The 25229-nt window shown below is 48.0% G+C and overlaps 1 protein-coding gene across 1 annotated transcript; it reads right to left on the bottom strand.

Moving 5' to 3' along the window:
* Window positions 1-7694: 7694 nt before the first annotated feature.
* On the bottom strand, window positions 7695-14827 carry LOC146180675 (protein ABHD1-like). Its single transcript, XM_084575622.1, has 5 exons — window positions 14714-14827; window positions 13443-13721; window positions 10533-10802; window positions 9688-9810; window positions 7695-7976 (listed from the first exon to the last, which is right to left on the bottom strand). The coding sequence occupies exons 1-5, from the start codon at window positions 14810-14812 to the stop codon at window positions 7695-7697; spliced, it is 1053 nt and encodes a 350-aa protein (XP_084431748.1). The 5' UTR covers window positions 14813-14827.
* Window positions 14828-25229: the final 10402 nt, after the last annotated feature.

Here is a 25229-nt window from a genome sequence, read left to right as displayed (position 1 = left end):
GGCAACGTGGGGAAATAAGCGGGGAAATACTGGGAAATACGGGGAAATACTGGCGGGGAAATAGGCCCTTAGATAAGTCAAAGGTATAAAAATGAATGAATGAAAATCCGACAACCAACGCGGTAAAAAAATGACAAAAAGCTCGACACGATGAACACACTATAACAAACACCATAACGACAACTATGTGGCGAGTGAACAGAACACCGCAGATATACCCGTGACAAGGGAAAAAGACGCTAAAATAAATTGCGGGTAAAATACACATCAGTGACCATCGAGAACACACAGAGAACAGGAGCAAACCCTAAGGACAAAGGCAATTAAAGACCTAAGAAATACTTTGGCAGAAACTAAGACGTACGAGAGCGTGAGAGGAATGTACAAGGAGGCAGCAATTCATTACCGGCAAGCAAAAAGTATGGGCAAGGATCAATGCAAGGCGGAGAGGAATGACAGCTCTTTTTCTAGCAGGGCAACTAACGGTATGCTAATACCTTGTGGAATGGTGCGGGCCCCCAACATCCACATAGAAAACATTGTGTTTAGGGCCATGCTGGCGGTGCACGGCATTTGCCCGAGCCTGACGCCGTCCATTGTGGTCTTCTCTGTTCATTTTGGTAGGAAGGGGTCGAACACGAAGGACGCCTCTCCATAGCTCTGGCACTCGTACCCTTTCCCCAATGTGATGGTTGTGTGGTATATGTAGCCGGTCAAAAAAGTGACGACCGGACACGGTCTGGGCAAAACGCGTGCATTGATTAGTGAGGTGCGCCTCGCGTAGCTCCCGATAGGCGTTCACCACCCCCAATGCAAGGAGCCTCGCATTGGAGGTAGAAATCGGGAGGTCGAGCACCCTCTTGATCATCTTGCGGAGAGTAACCTCCAGGATTTCTTCATCATGCTTGCGCAAGTACAGGTATGGAGTCGAATAAAGAATTCGACTCGTCACAAAAGCATGGACCAGTCGAATCGCATCCCTGCTTCTGAGGCCTCCACGCTTGTTGGAGACGCTGCGGATTATGCGGCCCACTTGGTCGCCAACCTTGCGAAGCTTGGCTAGTGTTGTGTCAGCGCAACGATTATGGTGAATAAAGAGTCCGGGGACTCTAATCTCTGTGGCTTCGCGTATGGGTCCACTAGCCAGAGAGAGAAGTACTGGTGGCCAGCACCCTTCAGAGCCGGCGGATCTACCTTGGGAAACATTCATTTTTGAACCCAACGTTACCTGCGCGGAGCTTTTCTCTCTCAAGGCCCTGCTGCTTGATTACCGCAGTTGCTTTGCTCTCATCCCAGCGGAACCCGGGTGCACTTCCTAGGCTCAATACCGAATCGACACCGACGGCTGCGCACCCGTTTGTCACCAACCTCGTCGTGTGGCACCAGCTGGACGGCGAGTAATTCAGCAGCACGTGTGTGATAGGATATGCTTGATCAGGAGATCATTGCTTCTTCATGTACACCTTGGTTCTCCCCTGTCGTTCTTGTGCGCAAGAAGGATGGTACATTCCGTTTCTGTCTAGATTATCGTAAGGTAAACGCTTTTAGTCATCTCGATGCGTATCCGCTACCCCGCCTCGATGAAGCGCTTGACCGTCTGAAGGGCGCCCGCTATCTTTCCAACCTATATCTGCTCTCTGGACACTGGCAAGTGCCGACGATGCGGTAAAGACGGCGTTCGTGGCTCTTACTGCCTTTCGGTCTCTCCAATTATCCAGCCACCTTCCAGAGTCGCATGGATTGCGTCTTGGGCAATATAAAGTTGAGTGTGGCGCTGGTCTACTTAGATGGCGTCATTGTCTACATCAATACATTTGAAGAGCATCAGAGACGCCTCAAACTTGTACTCGAAGCCCTTACGTCTGCTGGGCTTCGTTTGAAACCAAAATAAGGTTTGTTCGATTTTGCGCAAGTTACGTAATTGGGTCACGTCGTGAACCGGCACGGCATTCGTCCCCATCCTGAAAAGCTGCTGGCGCTCATGGCTTACGACGCATCAACCCCTCCCAAAGAACTCAAAAGTTTTCTCGGGTTCGCTTCCTATATCCGTCGATTCATCCCGAACTTTGATAAGCGGAGTGTACATTTGACCGCCATACTCAAGAAAAGTGCTCCTTGGAATTGTACACCAACCCAACAGCACGTTTTTCAGGACATCAAGAGGGCCCTCCTCCAGCCTCCTACCTTTGCCCATTAGGATGAATCGGCTCTACCTATTTTAGATATGGGCGCGAGCTAAGAGGGTCGCGGGGCAGTTCTCCTGCAAAATGAGGAATTTGGGGACCAGAGTGTTCTCGCGTATACCAGCCGCAAACTTTCGAATGTTGAACGACGCGTCCACTCATCAAAACTAGAATGTCTCGTCGTTGTCTGGGCCGTCGAGAAGTTCCGGTCCTACCTTTACGGGCGCCACTTCACTATTGTAACAAACAATAGCGCTTTGATTTGGCTCCAGTCCACCAGACACCTGAATGCGAAGATTTCCTCTTAGTCCCGGCAACCTCAGGAGTATGATTTCACCATCGTGCATCGCCGTTGCGCTGCTCATCAAGGCGCTGACTTATTTTCTTGTCATCCTTGCTCCATAATGGCCTTCATCGAATTGTGGACTGCAAAAGTCTAGGAAGCAGCCATCGCTATCCCATAAAATGCTCTCTTAGTTCCAGTGACGCGCAAAACAACCGAAAACTGCGCCGGATATACCGGATGGAGAATGGACTGTTATTCCATGAGAAGCGGTTCCGGGGCCGACCTCCTGTTTGGTTTTCGGGGCTTCCTGAAGCATTACAAACGCAGGTGTTGCGCGGCTTATAGGACGCTCCCATGGCAGGCTGCCTTGGTAGAAGGAAGAGCTGCGTTCGAGTCTCGGAGCGATTTTGGTGGCCTAATACCGCAAAATCAAGCTTCACGTGGCATCGTGCCAGACGTGTCAGTACAGGAAGCCGTCTATGAAGGCGCCCAAAGAAACTCTACAGATTTCTCTGCCTCTCCCCAGTTCGCCTTTCGAATTGGTTGGATTGGACGACTTGGGTCCATTTCCGAAGACGCGCGCTGGAAACGGATACACCCTCGTTGCAATCGACCATTTCTCCAAGTGAGTGGAGACAATGCCTATCCCAGATACGATGTATCTGGGATGGGTCTTCTTTGTGGAACGTAATCTTGTTTTCCGCCATGGAGCACCTCGCAGCCTCGCCGTCGGCCAGGCTGCGAAGCTTTTGCCCAGATACCATGGCCCATACCGAGTCATTGCTCACCTTGGCACCGTGACATACCGTCTGGAAGACCTGCCTGAGCATCGCCCACGTGATGTGCACATTTTTCCGAGCATGTTTTCAACATGAAGCCATATGTTGCCGGCGCATGCAGTGATTCCGGTTTGTTGGTGCCACGCACAACACGTCACAACGACCTCAACAGCCACTGGGTTGGCAAGGGCATGACAAAGCTGTTCCCGGAGCTGTTTCCCACGTGAACCCACCTAGTGCGGTGGTTTAGTGTGCATCGAATGGTCTCTCCTTTCTTGTACTGGAATTTTTCTCGGAGATTCCCAATTAGTCTGGTGTGTGTGTTCTGAAGTCCAAGTTTCCGCGTATATGTGTGTGTGGTCGAAGACGCTTCAACCCGTTTAGCGCACAAGCGCATTAGCGATGTGAAGGCGTACCACGTTAGAGTCAACGAAGAATTAGCTCCAGTTGAATGTGAGCTGCAGGTCCGACTGGCGACCTCAATGTCGAGCTGGTCACCGAACAGAAAGCCTCAGAACAATTCAAGGACGGAGCGACCGTCCACATGTGCCTGTCTGCAGAACCTGGAGAAGCGTCTGTGCTCGAGGGTAGCTGTGCAGAGCGGAGCTGCAAAAACCGAAGGAAGCTAGAAAGTCCCCACAACTCGTCTTTGTAGCTCAACTCGAGAAGCGCCTCGCGAGGCAGCCGATGTTCTGCTCAAATTTGTGGAAGGAATTTCCTGGCAGAATTACGTATCATCGATAAACAGCTCCACTACATCCAAAAAGGTATTGGATCAAGTTGATAAACTAGGTGGAAAACACTCCGCCTTTGCAATTCCACTTTTGATAACCCCTGGCACATAAACGAGTATAGAGGAATAAGAAGACATATTGGAGAACATCTTTGCATTTTCAAGTTCCACACACAATACACATTCTTTTTAAAGTACAAATCAATGGCTGAAAAACAAACTCCCAATGTCTGGTAGTGCAAATCAAGCTTTTAATGCGTTTATTACCCTTGAAGAAATAAACAGAGTGCTGTTATCTGGCAAGCACACATCTCCAGAGACCAATGAAATCCATTATGAAATGTTAGCTCATTTATCTGAAACCACAGTAGAAGCATTGTCGAAACTTATTAATAAAATCTGGATATCCGGGAAACTTCGCGAGACCTGAAAGAAAGCCATTATAGTGCCATGTTTAAAATCAAGTAAGTCGCCAGACTCCCCAGGCAATTATAGGCCAAAAGCCCTGACGAACTGTCTTCCGAAGTGGTTTGAGTGTATTCTGAATATTTTCCTTTCTGTCCGCACAAGGCAGTGGAGGTGGCTCTACTACAGAACCAGTAGCAGGCCCGTGCATTCTATTTTCCTTCTTTCTACAGTCGCAACAACAACACTCCCATCTTCCTGCTCTCAATTCTGACAGATACTCCGCCATTCTTTTCTCGTAAACCATAAACCAATGTACAATATACAAGAAAAAATATGAAACCTCATCTTGACCTGGTTAGGAATATGTTTCCACAATTGCGTGGCATCCATTCAAAATTATAAGGCTCCTCCCTTTCCTCAAAAGCTCATTTGAGTTATATGGGGTCCATTTCGATGAAAACCTCATAGCGACTTGCCTGTAGCAGAAAATAAATGCAGACCTTGGGCATTTTCCCAATTAAAAAACATTGTGGGTGTTTAAGCATGACTTCAACCTAGTTACTGTGAGTGCTACAGCGATAGCCTCTAACATCCGCTCTTAAGTGCGCGGTTTTTTCATAATTTCTATTTTTAATTGATGCACAGAGAAGAGGAAGGCGCAGTATCTGTCACACTTGTTTCTGCGGACACCTGTACAGTGGCGTGAGGGAAGAGAGGAAGGTGGGAATGAAAGTGAAAAGAGAAATAGGAGCCGTAGTGGAGGGCTCAGGAGTAATTTCGACCACCTGGGGTTCCAACGTGCGCTGACATCTCACAGCACGCGGAAGCCTCTTCGTTTCGCCTCCATCGAAACGAAGCCGGCGGCTCGTCACCTGCGTTTCGACGGATATCCACCCTTCCCTTACGGCGCGGGTCAAGTGTCCACAGCAACAAGTGTGACAGATACTGCGCATTTCCATTTCTCTGAACAATTATTATTATGAAAAAGTGGCTGATGAAGAGCGGATGTTAAAGAGGCTATCGCTGCAGCAATTACAGTCATTGCAACTTTTTTTAATTGTGCAATGCCTGCGGTCTCCATTTATTTTCTTCTACAGGCAAGTGGCTTTGAGGTTTTCTTCAAAACTTACACCACGTAACCAATCGTTAATTGTTTTACAGGAAAGAAAGGTACATTATCTGTCACATTTTTCCTGGAAATCAAGGGAGCAATGAGGAAGTGAAAGTAGAGAGAGAGAAAGAGGTGCCGTAGTCGGAGGCTGGCGTGATTCCGTTTCCTCAACGGTTGGGTCCTCTGAGCAGCGTCACCTGGTGACAGATAACGCAAATATTGTAAAAATGAATAAAAGTGGGCCTAAAGGATGCCGAACTCTTTGCTTCAGTGGCGCAATGGATTGACACTACTTACCTGAGCGCTAAGCGCGTATAACGGATGTTCGAATCCTGTATTAATAATTTTTTCTCTTTTTTTAGTTTTGTTTTTACTTCAACATCATAAAAAACTACCAAGCTCATTCCTGGGGAGTGTTCCCCTTTAGGTTACAATAAGTAGTGTTTTTATTTCTTAATAGCAGCAAAATTAGCTGTGAACAGAGCCACGAGGTGATGGCATGACAATGGTGACACTAATCAATTAACCTTCACCGTAATCATTTCCTGCCTTCAGTGAATGTATGTTACCTTTAGGTTGCGTTCAGAGACACCTTTTGGTAACTATCGCCATTTAACCCGCTCAGAGGCAATCACTGAGGAGAAAGAAGTTGCGGGACCCAACCGTTGAGGAGACGAAATTACGCACCTTCACCGTAATCATTTCCTGCCTTCAATTAGTGTATCGCCATTTAACCCGCTCAGAGGCAATCACTGAGGAGAAAGAAGTTGCGGGACCCAACCGTTGAGGAGACGGAATTATGTCGGAGGCTGCGGAGTGATTTCGGCCACCTGGGGGTCTTTAAGAGCACTGAGATAGCAGAGCACAGGGACGCCTCTCCGTTTCGCCTCCATCGAAACGCAGCACCGGTGGCCGGGATCGAACCCCGGTGACAATAATTATGATGATAATGATGATGATGATGATGGCTAGTTCCTTTGTATTGGGTGGAAACCTTGTCGGTGTCCCAGCCGGACATCCTAACCACTGCGCCACCGCGGCGGGAAATCACTAATCGTTCATTTTGTACTTTCTCAGCTACTTGGATCTTAAGACGGCACATTTGTATGGAGCCGGGTATGGTTGCTTGATGAAAGTTAGATAAAATTCCCACCGCGGTGGTGCAGTGGTTAAGATGCTCGACTGCTGTAGCAGATCCACCCAGTTTCGAACACGACCGCCGAAGGTTGCGTTTCGATGGAGGCGGAGCAGAGTGGCGCACATGTGCTGTGCGTTGTCAGTACACATTAAAGAAACCCAGCCGGTCGTAATTTCTGGAGCCCTATACCCCGGCATCACTCATAGCCTGAGTAAACTCTACAAATCAAATCAAACTAAAATCAAATAACGTTATCTGACACTTGTCTCGTTCCTCTAAAACTACAGTGATCGTCAGCTCAAACCTTGATTTTAGAAATTTCGAATGACGGTGCCTAAAGCAGTCAGCCGCTCTAAAAGTTCTACGTTGCTTATGTTTCGTATTAGCAATCATAGCGCCTGCATGGAACTGAGTAGGCATTGACCTGCTAACGACAAGACATCAAAAAAGTGTGTTCACACCAGGGTCCGTATTCCTAGTTTCCGTCGTTATTGAAAGTGTCGCTGTCTCACCGACCTCGAGTTATCTTATTGATAGAAACGCCGGAACTTGATGTTGCCACCACCTCTTCCACATCCGGTGTTTCTACCTCGACACTTTCACTGACAACGCAAACTCGGATAACAGACCCTGAAGCGAACAATTTCTGCGTGCCGTCGTCATACTCCTCACTACAAAAATGGGGGCGTTTTGCAGAGATGTCTGTGTGAGCGGAACTCAAGTTTATGATGTTGTTAGTGGTACCACAGTGACCAAGTGCTTGCGCTTTAAAAGGCCGAGTCATCTGCTGTCACGGCGACGGAACCACCACTGAATGAGGGAGCATGACATCTATTTCAACTCAAACCAGCATATCTTCCCAGCCAATCTCATTTGTATCGCACCTCGTCGCCTGCGACGACAGGCCATTGCGCGCAGTTGTAGACTGGCAAAATCACCAATTGCACATTAGTGAAACGCTTACTTCACACAACCGTCGTTGTGGAGGCAGCTGTGATCATTACATGACGTCTGAAAATATTTAATAGCACTATGCGCGAGTGACGGCGAGTGTCATCAACAGTCATCGCCCAGGTTCGCAAGCCCTTGGGAACCGTGGGTGCTGGAAATGCGCAGCAGTTCCCGCACGTATGCGGCCGCGAATCGCTCCGAGTAGAAGGGTGGCCGTGGCAGCAGCCATCCGTCGACAAAGCCCAGGTGACCGCCACACGGAGTCACCACGGCAGCCAGCCAACGCGAGTTGGTGATTTCGTCACCAGGAAAAGTGTGCCTCGAGCCGAACACGTCGTCGCCTGACACGAGGAACACAAGCGGTCGCTGCACCCGAGACAGCTTGCCCTGCGTGCGCCATTGCATTTATTGGCTTCTGTTGTTCAGTTCCGGGATCCCTAGCACGCGCAAATACGTTATGTAACAATCCAACCGCGCAGTGCAAAACAGCGTAGTGAAAAAAAATCAAATATGTGTTTACATTGCGGTTATAATGCTTTGGCAAATTACCAGCAGAAATTTCAGCAACATCCAGACAAAGCTAAATGTTTCGCTTTTAAATTTTAATTTACCAAAGGATTATTCCACGGGAATAACTATACACGTTTCAAAAGCGCATCTGAGCTCTTGGAAGAAGCCTCTATGCACCGGAACTGAATAGATACCGGCCACTACCATTGCACCACCAACTAGCCATTGCAAGCCATAGTCCACACTGTAATAAAACTTTTGGACTCTAAAACGGGTGAAAAGCTTAGGTGGCGAGTTGCAGAAAACCGCAATACAAAACACGTGAGTCCAATTCCCTAACTGCCATTTTATTAACAGCATGCAGAAAATGTTGAAGCAGTGCGTGAGAATCAAATTTTCTCAGCAAAACCTGCAAATTAAATTAATTGTGGCGTGCGACGGCACTTATAGCTAAATGTTGCCGTGGTGCACTTAACCTAGACTGGCTGAATCGGTTTTTAGTGATTACCACTTATAAAGCACACTTGTAAATTAGCTATTGCGTATTTGAGCTTCTACCCCCCCCCCTCCCCCCCCCCCCCCGTCTCGCCCACCATCTTGTGGGCCACGGGCGTATCCTCATTATTCCAAATAGACGACTTCACAATGAAGCAATTCTGTAGCTGTGCTATTTATAGTTTCTTTTCAAGCTTTTCCCGTACATTTTGTGGTTTGGCTGATTACTTATAATGCTGCTCAAGCAGTAGTAGTAATACAACTACAATAAAGCTAAAAGTAGCAGTAATAGTAACAGTAGTAATAAAACAGTAGTAGTAATAAACTTTAGTTAGGCAGAGCGTTAAGCTTCGAGCAGTTTTGCAATTTCAGGATCAGGGTCAGGAGATCTTTCAATGTGCACAGAAGCTTTCGGCCAAGCAAATCAACAGGAAGATCGAGGCGAGATGATAATGGAGAACTTTATTAGTGATGGCGCATACACTTTGCCTAGGCAACTGCCAGCAGTGGTAGGGTCTCTATGGCAGGTAGGATCTCGTTTTCTAGGACACCATGCATCAACGCTTTGATGTAACTTTGAGATGTACAGTGATTTGTGTACAAGCGCGCAGAGGTACTCGTTTCCCAAACTATTAAAGCCGCGCTTTACGTTTGTGAACGATGACATAAAGCGAAACAATACTCAAACATATCTAGCTCTGCGTAATGGCGACTATTCCTCTTTGAGATCATTTTCCAGCAGGTGTCTACATGTATATACATCTAGTCCGCCATTCGCGGTCGTACCCGGAGAAAGCGTGGAAAACGGTCGGGGTTGTGTGCGGCTAAGTTTGGGAAGCGATCCAATCAGGTGGACAAGAGTTCTTGCCCCACCTCGCAACGGTAACAAGATTGCATGTATTGTGAATCAAGGAGGTGTAACTGCGTTGAGTGCTTTTGTCAGATATGTAGGTCAAGCCCATATTGCGTACAATGGAAAAAGGAGTATTCCCAGAGCATGGTAAATGTCTTTGGAGGTCTAATTATTGAGTGCATCGTCAGTGGCCAGAATTGAAAACGATTTACGCTAGGCCGATTTCATGAGCAAATTTACCTTGAGGCTACAATTCTCGTAGAGCTCATCCACAGAAGTAAACCCGAACACTGGAGCCGTGTACGCTTTGTCAAATTGGCTCAGGGTCCAGCAGGAGAACACGTCGTCCGCGTTGAGCTCATTCTGCGCACATGCGGAAAGGTTGCAGGTCTGATGTATACCAACCCTACAGAATACGTTTACAAAGCACACTTCTATGTGGGCTGTTCACATATCGAAGCTGCAGAACCAACGCTGCCGGTTTCCTTTCTTTGCTCTTTTTTTTCGAGTGATACTGTGATCAGTGAGTAGAATAGGAGAATCAACATTAGAAAGTTGTGGGATATACGTTAAGCAATATATACTCGTTAGGAGAATGGAGCAACAAAAAGTCTCTTAAAACTCCGAAATGTAAACATAGTACGAAGGCGTGACTTGGAAGATACAGTAATAATCCTTTATAGTTGCAGACGTTGAGAAAACGATAGTCAACATTACCCTAGAAGGCATCTTTGTGAAGACGTTTCTCCGTTACTTCCTAAGTATGGCTGTCTTTGATAGAGAAGAAGACTATATATTTGCTGCTTGCCAGTCATGTTCAGTATTGCGATCACTAAATCCTCTTCGATGGAGCATATGTGTACAACCCACCAACATAAGTTACACGAACGTCTTATACGGTGCTGCCAACATGCAACGATATAACTAGAGCATCATGATAAGGAGCGCATAATCAGCTATGACCTGAGTCTTCCTTATATGTTTCCAGAGTAACTAACACTCAGTGAGGATCGCATAAACAAATCTGTATGCAGATAACATCTATCGATGTGAATCGCATAGAAAAGAAAAAGGGTGAGACCCACGGTGGCCCTGAGCACGTCCTCGTTCTCCTTTAGGTGCTCAACCAGGTTGCTGGCCATGTACAGGAGTACTGCATAGTTTGTGTTCCACCACTGCTCCAGGTTTTGCTTGGCCGTGGCAAGGTGGAAGGGCGTCGAGATTGCCAGCGCGGTGTCGATGCACGCCTGCTGAGAGAACTTGGCCAGGTACAGACCGATAAGCAGGCCGCCCAGCGAATAGCCCACAGCCACCAGGCCGCGGTCCGGATAGCGCCGCTTCACACTGTCCACCACCTGCACGAGGTCGGAAGTTTCCACAATGTCACCCGGCAACGGTATCAGCATGTGCTACGCCTTTAAGGTAGGGAGCAATCCGTTAATTACTCCTGTCTTTATCTGCTTCCCTCGCAGATCCTCGTTCGCGTAAAGTGCTTTGCTGTTCGCTTAAACGGTGATCCCTTAATTTGTAACTAAACTCTCTAACGCATATTCATGTGCATACAGTCTTAAGACATCACATTGTTTGAAAGGCCACCCGGCGCAGATGTGAAGTCCAGCACTAACCAAGGCGTACGAGCGTGCCTACCATGGCGTAGCAGCCGCGTACCTTGCCCAGGCATTACACACAATGGGCTCAGTATCAGCACTGTGCTGGCAATGTCCGGCCTTACATAAAACAAGTGCATTGAAACACATGCCAATATTGGACCGCTGGTTTGCGCTCACTGGTTCTCTGGACCTAAATGTCCAGGTATGTTCGAATCCCAGATCACCCTCCAATGTCAAACGGAAAGCCTGAGTTGGCAGCTTCTGCCATTGTGCGTGGTATCCTAGAGTCAAGCGACCCGCCAAGCCATAGATGTTGGTTTTAACCGTTGCGACACTTCCCAAAGGGCCTAAGTATAAAAAATGGCAATTTTGGTTGCTCAATGTTTGGGTATTTGCGGGTAAGGCGGCGCCCGCGGCAATCGAGGGTAACTGTCTATGTTGCAAGCTTTACTATTGTTGATAAATGCACTACCACCTAGAAAATCAAATAAGGTTAAAGGTTCCAGTAGCAAACATTCTTAGGCATAACAGCCGTAGATTTAATCAACATGGAAAAGAGGAGAGGGAAAAGGTGTTTCCTGAAGGTATTGACGGCAAAATCAAAAAGAATCTATTGATCGCTTCTGGGTGGCGCGACAATCTATAAACAATCAAAATTTGCGTATTAAAACTCGTCACTTTCCCAGCTCGTATGATACAAAAGCTCTGCCATCATACAAGATCAGTGCATGGCGCTCTCAGCTGCCAGCTACCAGCTGCCAAAGCCATGCCAGTGATTTTTCGCTCATACAGTCTACGTCAGGTCTTCAACAGAATGGGGCCGTTAACACTATTGCGTTACCATCCAAGCTGTCTGAGCGAGGTGTCACTATAGTGGGTGCGGAAAATCTATTCATGTCTGGGCCTCGGCGGCCGCTTTCGATGGAGGCGAAAAGCAAGGCGCCCGTGTGCTGTGCGATATCAGTGCACGTTAAAGAACCCCAGATGGTCTAAATTTCCGGAGTCCTCCACTACGGCGTCTCTGATAACCTGAGTCGCTTTGGGACGTTAAACCCCACGAGGCTATCTATGACCCCACAAACCAACCAAACCGATTCATGAAGCACGTTTGTTCATGCGTGTTTCGGAACACGTGGTCAACTTTTCTTGTACCTATACTTTTATCCTTCGGATATTTTGGTGCGAAAGCACTGCTTCATGAGGTCTTGTGCCGTGTGTCTTTCCTCGTCTGTGTCTTAACTGCGCTGTTTTAACACGAAGGTCTACCCGGGTCTTAAAAATTGCGTGTTTCTCGACCGCTGACCTCTGAGCACCTGCCAAATTAGCAGACGCTGCCAACTCGGTCTTTTCAAGCGAGATAGCACAGTGAGACCTGAATCCAGCCTTTCAGGACTCTAATCCTGACACACTGGCACTAGGCTACGCAGGCACTTATAAGGCTTGCTTAAAGCTGCACTTTATATATCTATCGCTCCTGGCATCTAGGGCAGTTTACATTAGGCCCCGCCACGGTAGTGCAGTGGTTAGGGCGCTCAACTGCTGTACTCTAGAATACAGGATATAATTTCGGCCACGACGGCCTGTTTTTGATGGAAGTGAAAAGCATGGCGCCAGCGTGCTGCATAATGTCACTGCATGTTAAAGAAAAGAAGTGGTCCAAATATCCGGAGACTTTCAGTACGGCGTCCCTCATAGCCTGAGTAGCTTTGGGACGTTAAACCTCACAAATAAAATCATATGAAGCTGATATCATGGTCCTCCTCACGAAGAGTATCAAGCCTAGCAAAACGGAAAGCATAAAGATCGACCTTTCACGCACGACCTCGTCACTGCTTTCCTAACCGCATCAAACTGAAATATCACGCAGCTGTCCTTTCGCGCGATTCAACGGGTTTAAATATAGTTTAAACCCTGGCTAACCTATTTGTTTGTATTTAAATCAGTAGAAGCATATGCTATTCTTTTTCCGCTTATGTGTCAGAAAGCTGTAGGCTTATAGCTACTTGAGCGCTTATTCGGTATGTGCATGCGTGCACACTGCAGATATTCGCTCAAAGTGCTCAAGCCGCATGCTGAGCAGGGGTATGTCTGACAGTGCTTCCGAAAATTTCGCTAGGTTATAACTTATAACCGTGGAACAATCCTCGTATCAATACATTATAGTTGCTATTCATCACGGACAAGATAATTGCATATTCCTGGTCTGCATATGCGTATGCTGCGCAGCTAGAAAGGTGCCCATGTTCCTGTTTGAACTCGCTCCTGCTGCAACCGTTCGTTAGCGCGGCACGTAGTGTGGACGAGAGTCGTGGGTATAAAAATGAAACGTGTGAACCCCGGAGCATGTTAGTGTTCGATGCGGACAAAGCGAGGGAGAGGACGTGCCTCTGTCAGGTCTCCGATGCTGGGGATGTGAGTGATGCGATGCGTGAACAGAAGCACGCCACCTCGTCCGCGACCGTTCATGACAACTACGGGGCAACCGAGTGACTTGGCAAGCGAGACAAACGAGCGCAGGTAGTATGCTTGGCTGTCTCCGCACAGGCCCGGGACCATCAGCAGCACTGCGCCCTGTGTGCTCTCGTTAAGCCAGTCGAGCGCCAGCCGGCCTCCGTCAGGCAGAGCCAGGTACTCGCGCCGGTACGACACCTCAGGCAGGCACGACTGCGCACAAGAGCACGCACGTTGAACGGCAAGCACGCAGCTAATAATTTGTTCTTGACAGTGTCCACATAGGTAATATTTGCACAGAGTGCAGGTGTTGTGCGGTACAAACTCAAAGGGGGGCGCTACCAGCTTTTAAAATGGTAGGGTAAGGCTAAATTATTCAGTCCTTCAATCGGATCCAGGTTTGAGATGAGACATCCTACATAATCTAGCCATTCTCGAAACGGCTGACTTCAATGCAGTCAGCCCTCATGTAACAGGTAGTATCTCAAATAACCACGAGCTTTTTCAGCGACTCTGGGATCGATACGCCGAGCTCACAATTCAGGCATCTGCTCTAAGACAACAAGTGCGAAATCGCGCTTTGCTTCAACGTCACATGTTCAGTGTTCGTGTCATAAGTATGTAGAGTGCTGCCATAGGCATCGTGGTCTGGCCACTACTACTTTTTATGCAGACTCTAGCAATGAAATACGGTCTAACTCGCACCGACCTTTCTTCTTACAGTAAACGTTCCATATTATCCTTTATTTATAATCAAGTTACCCGTATCGAAAGGGAAGATAGAGTAAAAATGCCGAAATTGTTAGCCCTGGCAAGCTGTATCAAGCAGAGAGAGGGAGTGGACAGAAAGGTTAAATGTGTCGCAGAAGTGAAGTGCTGTTATAAAAATGGACTAACAAGCATGCATTAATTGGTCCAAACTTATGCTCATACCAATGATATCGCAACTTATCGTCCGTCTCCTTCACCGCGGCTGGCTAGACGTCATGATATCACCTCTGGTGAGAATGAAGTGGATAAGCGTTTAAAACAAACGTGAATTGTCCTTGAGAAAATACAAAACAAGTTCAACAGGGATATGATGGTACACCCGTTTTCATGCAAGCATAAGTATGGTCGCGGTGTCACGTGATTTATTGTAGAGCCTGAAAAAGGTGCACCACCTCTACGCATCTCCCGAGAGTGTTTAGGATCCGCCACTTCACCTGGTAGAGGAAGCTGACGAGTGACTGGAAGTTTGCGCCGATGCACCAGATGGGCGTGCGGTAGACACTCCGTAGGAAGTTCCCGAAGTTGGCCGTCATGAAGTTTCGCAACCTGCCGGGGCGGCAAACGAGGCGAGGCCGACGCTGCGCGGCCAGCACGTAGTAGAAAATGTACATGGCGCACGACGCACACACCAGCAGCTCCAATTTGCTCGGTTGCCCGGACATTGCTGCTACAGATGCCCTTTCTCTTCCTCTTCTCCTTCCTCTTCTTGCCTCAGAAGACGACACATACCAATAGTTAAAGATTGGACAGAGTTTAGTGTAGGCACACTGAATGACTGGGTTTGACTTAGTTTTTACCGTACGTGATCTTAGGAATCAATATTGGTGGAAAATGTTTTGGACAACATTTTTTAGGTAGCAATAATAAAATTCAAGAAAAAGATATGATTTGGGTAACCAAAACTGGGGAGTAACACAAAGGCAAGGAAGCAGTAAACTAAAATCTTCCAGCTGAAAACATAGCTTTGAATTTTTTAATCTGTAAATACAAATCAGTGTTCTCCTACTGCGTGCGTTATTAATTATTATTTTTATTTGGTCTTTCATTATTTTCTTTCCTTCTCTATTCCCTAGCAATCTTTTTTTTTTCGTTTTTCGCTATGCAATTATTCATCTCAAAATCTAGTATCTCTGCACCCTAATTCTTGGCGATCTCCCTGTGTGGGTATGTGCTACCAAATTAGAAGAGAACGACAACAACAACAACATAGCTATGAGGTAACTCATACACCAGCTTTAGGGCCGGCCCCTCGACGGTTGCATGGAAGGAGGGGATGACATGAATTGTACAAGGCAACCCTAAACGAGTGAGAGGACGTTCCAAATAATATTGTAATGATATAGGTTTCCCACGCCATCGCCTGACGCATAAAGATTCGATGGCACTGATTGAAAAAAAAAAATGGTATGACACCGCGCTAACCATTCCACACAGAGAACGGTTAAGTTCCAGTTTTGATCGATAACATGTGCGTATATTTATCTGAAACTTTTCTTTCTCAATTCTGAGTTACTGAGACTGCGATGGTCGACAGTGATGGGGCGACGGCAGGAACGAGCTAGCTTGTTCGGTCTAAATTATGGCTATTGTGTCGAAATCCTCCTGTGATACGGCGAAATTAGCGACGTTTCTAAATATCCTTTTAGTACTCATTATCCTCTTATCAAGATCCCGCACAAAACATTGGGCGTGGCTTAGCTCAGCTAGGCCAGGATTTACGTATGGAAAGCATGTGTTCCTCACGCTGGGCTGCCTACTCCTCCCCAATAACATCTAATCTCACCCAATCCAGTGTATTCCAATCCAATACAGTTAGTACGTTGGAGTCCATAGACAGACTCCTCCCGTGCCACATATATAACGGATAGAGAAATTTCCGCAATTGGAGATATAAATGAACAGGTCCAAATGGACAAATGTTCTTTTTAGAAGTTATTAACAGTCTAATCTAATTCAATCCAAACTAATCCAATCTGATCAAATCTAGTTCAATAAAGTACAGTTCATTCCAGTCAAATACAATCCAGCCAATCCTGTCCAAATAAATCCAAACTTGTCCTATCCAAACCTGTCCAATCCAAATCAGTCTAATCGAGTCCAATCTCATCCAGTCCAATATAATCTAGTGCAATCCGAGGAATGTAGGTTCGATTTCTGACGGAGATGATTCTTTTTTTATCAGGAGACTGGCCTAACCTAAAATTAGCAGTGGCTTAGTTTGGCTATGCCATCTAAATCTTGATTGCAAGTTCAGTCTAGTCTGGTTGTCTAGCTATGTTGTTGCATTAAAGAGGAGACATTGTTTCGTCTGGTTGCATATTCATCGCCAGATGGCGCGACAAGCGTGCGGCGTCCGCCAGCTGCTGCGCTTGCTAGGCAACGGCTCTGTGGCTCCCGCCAAGCTAAACTTTTCGTTCGTGGCCAATCTAGCTTTCGCGACAAAAATCTAGGGGCACTTTAGCTGCCACTTTGCAGCTTATACTGAGCCAGAAAAAACGCTGAAGTTTGGCAACTCAAATTATACTGGTTGCATTGCTTCTGTCCATATAAAGACTGTACTTACGAAATCGAAAAAGCACAGGTTCAGTATGCTTGATACAGCTGGCAAAGCCCCAGGTGGCGAAGGGTGGCTGTTCCTGGCCCTACGGGGCTGGGACTGGTAGGTGAACACCGCTTGCGGTGGGGGCTAGCCTGCCACCGAATTTTTATCTGTTGTAAGCCGTCATTGCACCCGCCACCGCTCCTGTGGTGGACAACGGCTGTTGCGCCGCGCGTCTTTTTCTCTCTCTTCTTTTCCTTTCCACTTTCTTTTCTCTTCTATCTGCACGAGGCAAGCGGAGGTGGCTCAGCTGCAGAGCCAGTAGCAGGCCCGTGCATGTTCTTTTACTTCTTCCTACAGCTACAACAAGTACAGCAGGCATCAGCGGCGTTTCAAATTGGTTTACAGCAACGAAAAGGTGCAGTATCTGTCATAATTCTCCTCGGACACGTTAAACGAGCTGTAAAGAAAAGGAGGGCAGTGAAAACAGAAAGACTTGCCGTAGTGTAAGGCTTCGGACTACTTCGCCACAGACGCGTTCGCCTCATCGCACTTTAGAAGCCCTATAATTTTTTTTAGTTGTCTACTGGCCAGAATCCTTGCCACTTCCGGCGAGACCCTACCCTTTCCTAAGTTCCAGATGGCCGTTTTTCTATCCTAATCATAAAATCGGCTTTCGTTCCGACGCAAACGAGCGCTATTGCAACTTCAGCCGTTTCCATGTTGCGGCTTGTAATGGTGGCGGCCGATACCGAGGCACCTCGGCCGCCTCGGCCGTCGCCTCGGCCGTCGTTCACCGAGGCGACCGCCAGATCCTACTTGCCACTTGCCACGTCCACGTACACAACCGACTTGCTGTCCATCGAATCGAAGCATCTGATTAGTGCTTGCGCCCTCTTCTTCCTCCTCTCTGTGTTAATATGGAATGCATGTTAAGAGGGAGGAGGAATGATTATATTTTCTCAACAGTCCTGCGGGTTGCTTGATTTTTTTCGTAGTCCTCTATCTGTCTGCAGGCCTAACATACTTAACCTCTCCAGCTGCGTAGTTCTGACAGCCTCCGGTATTTCGTCAGGCAGGTAGCAAATACCACAGAGCAGATCACCCGAGTGGTCACAAGAATCTCCAACAGAAGAAGAGGCATGTCCGAGAAGGACACATGTAGGCTTGTACAGGCCCTCGTTGTAAGTCGCATTGTATATGGTGTCCCCTACCAATTGCGCTCGGGCAGGAAAAGGAACAACTGTAGGCAATCCTGAGGAAAGCCTACAAATGCGCTCTTGGACTACCGGTCAACACCTCAAAGGAAAAATTCTCTAAAGTGAGCATAAACAACGCAGTGCAAAAGCACATCGAGGCCCACCTTCTCGCGCAGAAAATAAGACTCATGCAGACGAAAACGGGAAGGAACACGGTGAATATACTTGGCATGCGAGATGCTTGCACAGAAATAAATAGCACGGGGAGCATACCGAAGGAGATAAGAGATCATCAAGGTCAAGCCGATTCCGAAAAATATGTATCCGAAAATACACAAGGCCAGAAGAGAGGCAAGATCGGAGGCACATGACAGAAGCTTTGCAGGGGGAAAAAAAACATTGTACGTCGATGCGACCACATACAAGGAACAATACGGAGCGGTAGACAGCGTGGTTGATTACCAGCCTAGGGAAATCAAATGTGGTTCGATCAAGAGCAACAACATTGAGCGGCAATCGCTCTCGCTATCACCCACCAGGGCGAGGATCCACTGTGGCCATCCGCATACTCAAGGCAAGAAGAATCACCTTTCCGAGATGCTTCATAGCGTGGACACCAGGCCATGAGACTGTCAAAGGTAACCAACGTGCCGACGCCAATGCCCGAGCATACGCCAACCGGGAGGCGCACAACGAAGCAGAACTGGACACAGTCCATAGACGCTATGGAGCCATCCTTGAACATTAACTAGCCTTAAGGAGGATCTACCTACCTCCCCACGAAGACCTTAACAGAGATCAGTCGGTTGCCTGGAGACCGCTACAGACTACCACATACTCCAACCTAGTAAAATTCATCCCACAACATATGAGAATAAATGCCCACTATGCGGGGAATCCCCTACACTCTACCATGTTACACGGGCGCATCAAAAAACGCAGGTAGCACCAATAAACACCACACCTACACCGGAGCAGTGGGAGGCTGCGCTGTCCTGCTCGACGCCTGATGACCAGCTCAAGCAGATCGACAGAGCGCGCAAGACGGCAAAGACCACTGGGGCCCTGGATTGACGGCCCCACCCACGCAGGGAGAATTACCTTCGTCTAAATAAATTTTTTCATTCATTTATTCGTCCCAGATATTCTGCACTCCTATAGAAAGGAGCTTCTCTGTAGATGTGGTAATTTGTAAGCCCAGGGCCATCTTTATGCACCGTTGAATGAGAGAGTCTAACCTCCTCTTCTTCGACCTGACATTTAAGAACGGCGTGGCATAGCTCTCGCGGGTTATTACGTAAGCTTGGGTTAGTTTAAGCAAGCTTCTTTCCTTCAGACCTCGTCCTTTCAGCGCGACCCTTCGATGTCATGCTGATGTCACATCTGGTCATAACATCATCATTACGTCAGTTCCTATTATTAAGCTGGACTAAGAACTCATTCGGCCCCTGTCCCGGATAAAATATCCAATGTCACGCTCAGGAACCTAGACGACTCGATAGAGGCGATTGCACGATACATGAACAAAGTATGACAGGAAGGTAAATTACCGGAGGAATGGAAACAGGCAGAGGTTGTTATCATCCCCAAGCCGGGGAAGGAACCAAAATTGGAAAACCCAAGACCGATCCCGCTGACGTCGTGCGTGGGGAAACTCATGGTGCACGTAGTGCAGACGAGGTTAGCAAGATACATTGAAGATGGAAACATGTGGCCGCACAAGATGATGGGATTTATGCCTAAGCTTAGCACGTAGGATGTAATGCTCTGACTAAAACATGACATTATAGACAAGAAAGGATTAGATGCCACGGTGATCCTAGGTCTTGACCTCACGAAGGCCTTCGACAACTTCCGACACGAGACGGTGCTCAGAGGTCTGGAGGAAGTAAACGTGGGCAAGAGAACATACGAGTATATCAAGGACTTTCTCCGAGATAGGAAGGCGGTGATCACATTCCAGGACGCAGAGTCCCCCAGCATAAGGCTGGGCCGCAAAGGTACCCCGCAAGGAACCATACTGTCCCCTTTCCTATTTAACATAGCGATGAGAGGTCTCCCGGCTATTCTAAACAAGATCCTTGATATAAAACTGAGCATGTACGCCGACGACATAAACATTTGGATGAATAGCTGAAGCGATGCGGAAATTGAGTGGAGTTTGCAAAGGGCAGTTGACATAGTGGTGAAGTATGCGGCCGAAAGAGGCCTGGTGTGTTCACGGCAAAAGTCAGAGCTTTTTGTGTATAATAGCGACGACAGGAACAAGAAAGAAGTAGAAATTAAAGTGGTGGTGGAAGGCCTGGAAGTGCCCGGGGTCAAAAACGTCAGGATCCTAGGCATGCTTATCAACAAGAAGGGCAACAACGCCAACACCATAAAGAAATTAGCCACATATGCAGACCCAGTAGTAGGCATATTCAGGAGGGTAGCAGTAAAGGGGACAGGACTAAAAGAAAGGAGCCTCCTGAAATGTCACAGGCGTACGTAATAAGTCGGGTCTGCAGATTGCAAGGGGAAATCATATAAGCCCCTTCTGGGTATACGTGAAAATTTCTAGACGAGAAAGATCAGTATTGCATAACATCCGGGGAGAGGGGCACTCTAGACCACATAATTTGGGAATGTGCTGGCAGCCCGGGCGCCGAGCAAAATATAGACCGTTTTACCAAGACCAAGCAGGAGAGGATGAAAATGCTCTCTAACCAGATTCCTTGCGCCGGCCCATTGTTGCCAGTACCGAGTGGGCTGTGCATTCGCACGCTTCATGCATAGCAGAGCGGCCTTGCACCTCGGTATATTGTCGTTTGAGAGACTTAAATACCTTTATTAACGCCCGTTTTAGTGGTAATGTCATCGGGACAACAATGCGTGATCGTGGACTGCACAAATAATAAAAGAAATCGCAAGATGATTGCCGAGAGCGTATGCGGGAAGCATGCATCGACAGCCCGAGTTCGGCTGTGATATGTTTCTGCTTCATCGTTTTCCAGTTTACCCTGATTTAATTCACCCATGAACGTTTTAAGTAAGCCAGAGAGACTTACTACCAATGACGGACTCACGAATATGATGTCCATTTCACTTCCTCCGCCGTAGTAACCACGCGCGCCGGGCAGGCCGTGAGGGGCTTTAGCCGTGCCTCCCGCTAAAATCCCTTGATAAATTGAAAGTAGCGACACTCTCCTTCGCGCAGCGCTTTCCTCCTCGATTCTCCTCGCGCGGCGGCGGCGAGCGCTGCGCACGACACCTTTTTTCTCTTTGACGCCCGCCGGCCGGCCGCAGCAGTGAGTGAAGCCCGAGCTTTTGGGCCAGGTCTGCGCTTCAGGAGCGCACAAAAGTTTCGAAAAATTGCGAGAAAAGCATTGAGAATGCCGAAAGTAAAGTTCATGAATTGATTGGTTTCTTCTTAGAACTGTTTTAATGGGGAATACTGATAAACAAAGCTTTCAGGCGAGTTCTGTGCTACAGACACTTTTTAAGTCTCATGATAAGGTTTTACTTTGTGCACTTAATCTAGTACTGCCTCTGACTTTGTGTTTTTTTTAGAGCGTGAAATTTGTCACCGCGGTAAAACTTCGGAAAACTATCCAAGCTGGTGCTTTGAACTTCAAGATCAGAGAAGGTCAAAGCAGGACTTAGTCTATTTCGCTACTGTCAAGCTATCTCTCTAAGCATAGTATATGCCACGTGATCAACCATGAGATTGGATTATTGGTTAATTGTACATGTATTTCGATCAATTAATGAGCCGAATTATTTGATATTTAGTAAATTGCAATTAAAATCTAAATTTTAGCTGCAACATCGAACCGTATACCGTTGGAAAGCTTAGACCAAGTGTAATGGCACTGTGCTAGTTAGCGATCCGCGATAATCTGCGTTAATTAGTTAATTTTGTATAAAACCAAATTTTGAGCTGTTCCTTGCTGCTTCGAGGCAAGGAACAGGTATGCCACGGCAGTCTTGATATTGTTACATATATGCCCTACGCGTTGCTAGATGTTGAAGAAGAGGACGATAAACAGTAGTGACGCGAAAGGAAGACGAAGCTGAAGAAACCGTTAAGACTTGCCTGAACACTTGCTCTACTGTGCTGTGGACGCTTGCCCTTCACCTGCTGTGGTTCCCTGTGCTAGCCTTCTGCCCCGCATCATCTTGGTGGAGGTGACCGAAGATCCCCGTGCGCACAGATTACCCCTTGCGCTGCCAAAACCTGGATTTGCGCAGTGCCCGTCATCTACTTGGGCTTTCAACGACGTCAACAACTACCACCATGACCTCCGAGGCAGCCCCTACCACCGCGGCAACTTCGGCTCAGCCAGTCGTGCTCACAAAAATCCCCCACCAACCCGTATTTAATGGCGAAGACAAGACAGACGTGGAAGATTGGCTGGTTGAGTACGAGCGTTGCAGCAAGAACAACCACTGGGACGCGACTATTATGCTGGCCAACATCATTTTCTATTTGGCGGGAACCGCTCGCACGTGGTTCCAAAATCACGAACAAGAGCTGGTGATGTAGGCAATCTGTAAGCAAAAGCTTCAGGACCTGTTCGGGAAGCCCATTGGTCGAGCTGTCGCAGCAAAAACAGAACTTTCATCTCGCATCCAATCCTCCACGGAGTCCTACCTTGCGTATATTCAAGACGTGCTTGCGTTCTGTCGCAAGGTCAACTGCTCAATGACGGAAAATGACAAGGTAGGCCATATCCTCAAGGGCATTGCGGATGATGCCTTCAACATCCTGTTCTGCATGAATTGCTCCACCGTCGACTCAGTGCTTCAAGTCTGTCGAAAATTCGAGCAGGCTAAACAACGACGCCTCGTACATCGTTTTGAGCGCCTTCCAAACACCGCAGCTACATCATCCTGCGATGATCTGGCCCCTTTGCAACAGCCTTCTCATCCCACGAACATGACTCTTATCGTCCGGAGAGAACTCGAGGCCTTAGCTCCTACACCACTCATGTCTCCGCTACCCGACACCGTGGCCATGATACAGGCCGTAGTTCGCCAAGAACTTGCAAACGTCGGCCTGTCCTCCAGCCCCGTGTCGCCCACGCCACCATACCACTCTGTTCCTATAGTGACTGCTGCCACTGCCAGCCCACCTTCCCCATGTCGCTACCTTAGTCGCAATCCTGCAGAGTGGCGCACCTCAGACGACAGGCCAATTTGCTTCATTTGCTGTCACGCCGGTCACACATCGCGTTATTGCCGTAGCCGTACCTTCTTCGCTCCTCGCTCCTATTACAACGCCGACCGCCGATACTACCAAGGACCTCGACGCTTCCCTGTCCAACCAGAGGAGCTCCGTCCCGTCTACGATGGACCAGGACATTATCTTTCTCAGCAAGATGAGACTCGAAACGAAACCGTCCCACCTGCCCGTCGCACCAGCCGATCTCCATCCCCACTGGCTCGTCGATCCCGTTCACCCGTATCTCGCCGCAACTCCTCCCAATCACACGCCGGTACCTACTCGGGAAACTAGCGAGTGCAGCGCCTTGGAGTGACGCTGCATTCCCTACCCGGACTGTCAACTCGGAACTGACCCCCTCACCTAGACGAAACCTCGTTGATATTCTTGTGGACGGAGTCTCCGTTTCTGCCCTTATTGATACTGGAGCCCACATTTCTGTTCTCAGCTCCTCGCTCCGTCGACGCCTCAACACAGTCCTCACACCTGCTTCCTCGTCTACCGTTCGTGTTGCTGATGGCAACACAACTACTGTCATTGGTATGTGTACTGCGAGAGTTACCATTGCCGACCGCCACATTCCTGTGCTATTTACAGTCCTCACCAGTGGCCCTCATGAAGTTATATTAGGACTCGACTTTTTAACAGAACACTCCGTTCTCATTGACTGTTATTCTGGACTGATTCATCTAGACCTGCCGCTCTGCCCTGACAACAAAGCTCCTGAAACGTCTTCGCTCCGCTACATTTAGTCGCCTACCACCAGGAGCGGCAGTGTATGTGCTGATGTCGCCTTTTCCCTCCGTTCCGGATGGCGACTACGTTGTTTGCCCCATAACTGACGTGACGCTTGAGCGTAGCATCGCTCTACCTCACAATATAGTACATGTAGCGAATAACAGCACTTGTATTCCAGTCCTTAACTTCAACTCTTTTGTGCAAGTTCTTCCTGAGGGCATTTCTCTCGCCGAACTGACCCCATTGTCGGAGTTTATTGTGGCTGCTCTTTTACGTGACCCTATTGACGCAGTGCCGACACAACCTGCACCGTTCCCACCTAAGGAGGTCCGTATATCCGGCATGGTTGCTCCTGACTTGCGCCCTGATCGTGCTAAAGCACTTACGACCCTACTGACATCGTACAGATATTTTTGATTTTGGTAACCAACCCTTGGGTCAAACATCCCGCGTTACACATCGCATCAATACCGGAGACGCCAGCTAAATTCACAGACGACCTTACCGAGTCGCCATTTCTGAACGTCGCCTCATACAAGATGAAGTCGACAAGATGTTGGCAAGGAACATTATAGAGCCTTCCAGCAGTCCCTGGGCATCACCTGTCGTGCTTGTTAAAAAGAAGGACAATACCTGGAGGTTCTGCGTTGATTACCGACATCTCAACAAAATTACAAAGAAGGACGTTTGCCCGCTCCCCAGGATAGATGATGCCCTTGACTGCTTGCACGGTGCCAGCTATTTTTCTTCCATTGATCTCCGTTCTGGTTATTGGCAGATCGCTGTTGACGAACGGGATCGAGAGAAGACCGCTTTCGTCACACCTGATGGCCTGTACCAATTCAAGGTGATGCCATTTGGTCTGTGTAATGCGCCCGCAACATTCGAGCGCATGATGGATTCTCTTTTGCGCGGTTTCAAATGGACGACTTGTTTATGCTATCTCGATGACGTTATTGTCTTTTCCTCGACCTTCGACAGCCATCTCCATCGCCTTGAGGCCATTCTTGGAGTTTTCCGAATAGCTCGCCTTCAGCTTAACTCGAAGAAGTGTAGCTTCGGCCAACGTGAACTCAAGGTGCTCGGTCACGTGGTCGACGCACGTAGCGTTCGACCCGACCCAGACAAAATACGTGCTGTAAGAGCATTTCCTACACCCCGCTGTACCAGTGACGTGCGTAGTTTTCTAGGCCTTTGCTCCTATTTTCGGCGGTTTGTCCCCAACTTTGCGGAGACTGCTCGCCCACTCACCAATCTTCTGAAGAACGACG

This window comes from Amblyomma maculatum, chromosome 8 (assembly GCF_055883805.1).
Source record: "Amblyomma maculatum isolate TAMU_Amacu chromosome 8, ASM5588380v1, whole genome shotgun sequence".
Lineage (NCBI taxonomy): Eukaryota > Metazoa > Arthropoda > Arachnida > Ixodida > Ixodidae > Amblyomma > Amblyomma maculatum.
Note: the sequence above shows the minus strand (reverse complement) of the source record. Positions and strands in the feature narration are given on the sequence as shown.